General features: G+C 22.7%; 2 protein-coding genes across 2 annotated transcripts; both read right to left on the reverse strand.

Annotated features, from left to right (window-relative positions):
- Positions 1–181: 181 nt before the first annotated feature.
- On the reverse strand, positions 182–996 carry EHI_015110 (Rho guanine nucleotide exchange factor, putative; the record flags this gene model as incomplete). The annotated part of the gene is made up of 2 exons (XM_643739.2): positions 182–223; positions 274–996. The coding sequence occupies 2 exons, from the start codon at positions 994–996 to the stop codon at positions 182–184; spliced, it is 765 nt and encodes a 254-aa protein (XP_648831.2).
- Positions 997–1,483: 487 nt separating this feature from the next.
- EHI_015120 (uncharacterized protein) lies at positions 1,484–2,494 on the reverse strand (the record flags this gene model as incomplete). The annotated part of the gene is made up of 1 exon (XM_643740.2): positions 1,484–2,494. The coding sequence occupies exon 1, from the start codon at positions 2,489–2,491 to the stop codon at positions 1,484–1,486; it is 1,008 nt and encodes a 335-aa protein (XP_648832.1). The 5' UTR covers positions 2,492–2,494.
- Between the last annotated feature and the right edge of the window lie 304 nt (positions 2,495–2,798).

Raw genomic sequence — 2,798 nt, forward strand, 5'->3', positions numbered from 1 at the left:
ATATTCCAGAAATAATAAATTACTAATAGTTTCTTTCCATTTTTCAGCTATTTTTTTAGAACTTAAAGACATTTGAATTGGCATTAAACCATATTTATTTAAAGAAACGATATTTCTAGAAAGTACAACTCGAGTTTTACTATCAAAAATAAACTCACCTTCAATATGATATTCATTTTGTTTACCAATTTTTGAACCTTTTGATACAGCAAACCAAATAATTCTATCATTAAATAAATGACCTTCACATTTTTTTTTATTATAAGTCATAACATCACCACCAATATAATATCTTCTTGGTATAATAATTTGAGGAAAATCCATATCTTCAGCAAGAATTCTTAAATTATCTCTCATTGTTGTTTTTTCATTAACTAAAGCAGTAAAATAATCATAATCTTTTTTAACAGTTAATAATGATTGATAATCATTACTATTTTCATTAGTTACTTTTATTAATGTATTTAATAATAATGGATATCTTGGAGTTCTTTGCATTGGTTCAATAATAAGATCACTTATTACCCATCCATGTGGTTGTTTAGAATCAATAATACTTAATAACCGTTGATAAATAATATTTTTTGTTAATTCATTTAACATTGTTTTAGTAATATTATAATTAATAGTATATTCTCCATATGCCCATAAATGAAATGTAACAAATGAAAAAAATTGTGATGGTTGTGTATCTATTTTATAATTTTCAATAAATTGTTTTCCATATTTTACAATTTGTTGACTTGATTCAATACATGCATCAAGATATTCAAATATTAAATGGACTTTATATAATGTTTCATCAATATTAACTTGTTTTAAAGGGGGTTGATATATATCTTTCATAGTTTTCATTTTTTTTAATAATGATTCTTCTGTTTCAACTGCTTCTTTAACAATCTCTTTTTGAGTATAAAGTTCTTTTAAATTATACTTCTTACGAATATAAAATCCTTTAATTAATGCTTGAATCTTTATGATATTACTATCTTCCATGGATCTAAATATGATTCAATCTGGTTATTAGATTAAAGAAGCCAATTTTGGGACTTGTTTATTACTTCTTCTCTGTTTACTGTTAGTAGATTTTTTCTTATTATGATTCACATCTATTAAACCAAACGTTTCTCAGTTTTCTTTCCATTTTGAATGAAAAGTATCTTTTTTGAAAAAAAAAAGTTAATTTCTTTCAATTAATTCAATTCAAACATTCAAATTGGTACCTTTTTTAAACTATTCATTTAATTTTTCTTTCTTTTTTATTTTTATATTTTTATATTTTTTTTTATATTTTTTTATATTTTTTATATTTTTTTTTTAATAAAATCAAAGAAAGAAAAAAGTAACGATGAGTATTAAAATAATGACAGGATAAAATAAAATAAATTTTTTCTTTTTTTTCATTTATAAAATAAAATTAAAGTAAATGAAAGAAAATAAGAGAAAAAAGAAGAATCAATTAAATTGATAAATCTTTAAGGGTTTAAAAAATACGACTAAATTTGTCATATGTACCATCCCTTTCTTTAGCATCTTGGTAAATGGTATCCATAATGGTTTTTCTAATATAAGGAATAGTATTGTCTGAAGAAATAAGTTTAGAATCAACGTCAACAAAAGCCATTTTACTAACAGAAAAAACAGACTTAGGAATAACAATCTTTTGACCTTCAGGAATTTTGTTAATAGGAAGTTCATTAATTGTTTTAACAGAAGAAGGAATAACCATAGTAATAAGAGGAGCATTATTAAAGTAAATTCTATTTCCAATTGTAAAATGATATCCTGGAATATTTAAATTAGTTAATGAACTACATCGTTCAAAACAACGACTTCCAACTTTAATAATAGATAATGGGAGAGTAATACTTTTTAAAGAATAACATTCAGCAAAACAAAAGTCTTCAAGTTTTTGAATAGCATCTGAAAGTATAATTTCTGTAATATGTCCACAATGATAAAAACATGAATCACTTAATACTGAAATTGATGTTGGAACAGTAACTTTTGTTAATTGATCACAATGTGAAAAACAATTCTTTCCAATTCTTTTAATTTTTGGAGAGAGTTGAAGTTCAGTCATATTAGAGGAAGCGTAAAAATTATCTCCTATTCCATTAATTGGTTCTGGAACATTATTTAAATCAACTCCTTTCTCATCTTTATTAATGAAAACATTTTTATAATCATTTCCTGAAGCTTTTTCTTTTAAATAATCTTGGTAATTTACTTCATACCATATTACTTGTTTAAATATCTTTCCATCTTGAAATTTGGTATCATTCTTATTATAAATATGAAATGTTTCAATATTAGGAAACAATTTTCTTGAATATTGATTCAATGGAATTGGATTAAAATGGAATCGTTCCATATTTCCTTGGAATCTTTTAACTCCCATTTCTAAATTAATAAAATCATTAATCCCTTCAAAATACTTTGAGACTATCATGATTTCATTATATCCTAAGTGTTGTTGTGATTGTTGCATCCGCAATCTCTTTGACTTTTTGAAGTTTTTAATTGACTTTTATTTCATTTTTTTTTTTTTTTTCATTTTTTTTTTAATAATTAAAGAATTTCCTGAAATATTACATCATTTGTACGTAATTTTATATAAAAAAAAAGGAAAACTAATAATTTAAAAAAAAAAGATGAGGTATTACTCAAGAGTATTAAGATTTTTTTTTTAATTTTTTTTAATTAACTAAATATTTGTGATATATAACAACAAATTATTTTTATTGCAGGAAGTTACTTCATTATCAAGTGATGTAATAAATAATTCAATAATAAGA

This window comes from Entamoeba histolytica, genomic scaffold (assembly GCF_000208925.1).
Source record: "Entamoeba histolytica HM-1:IMSS scf_1104750516485 genomic scaffold, whole genome shotgun sequence".
Classification (NCBI taxonomy): Eukaryota; Evosea; order Mastigamoebida; family Endamoebidae; genus Entamoeba; species Entamoeba histolytica.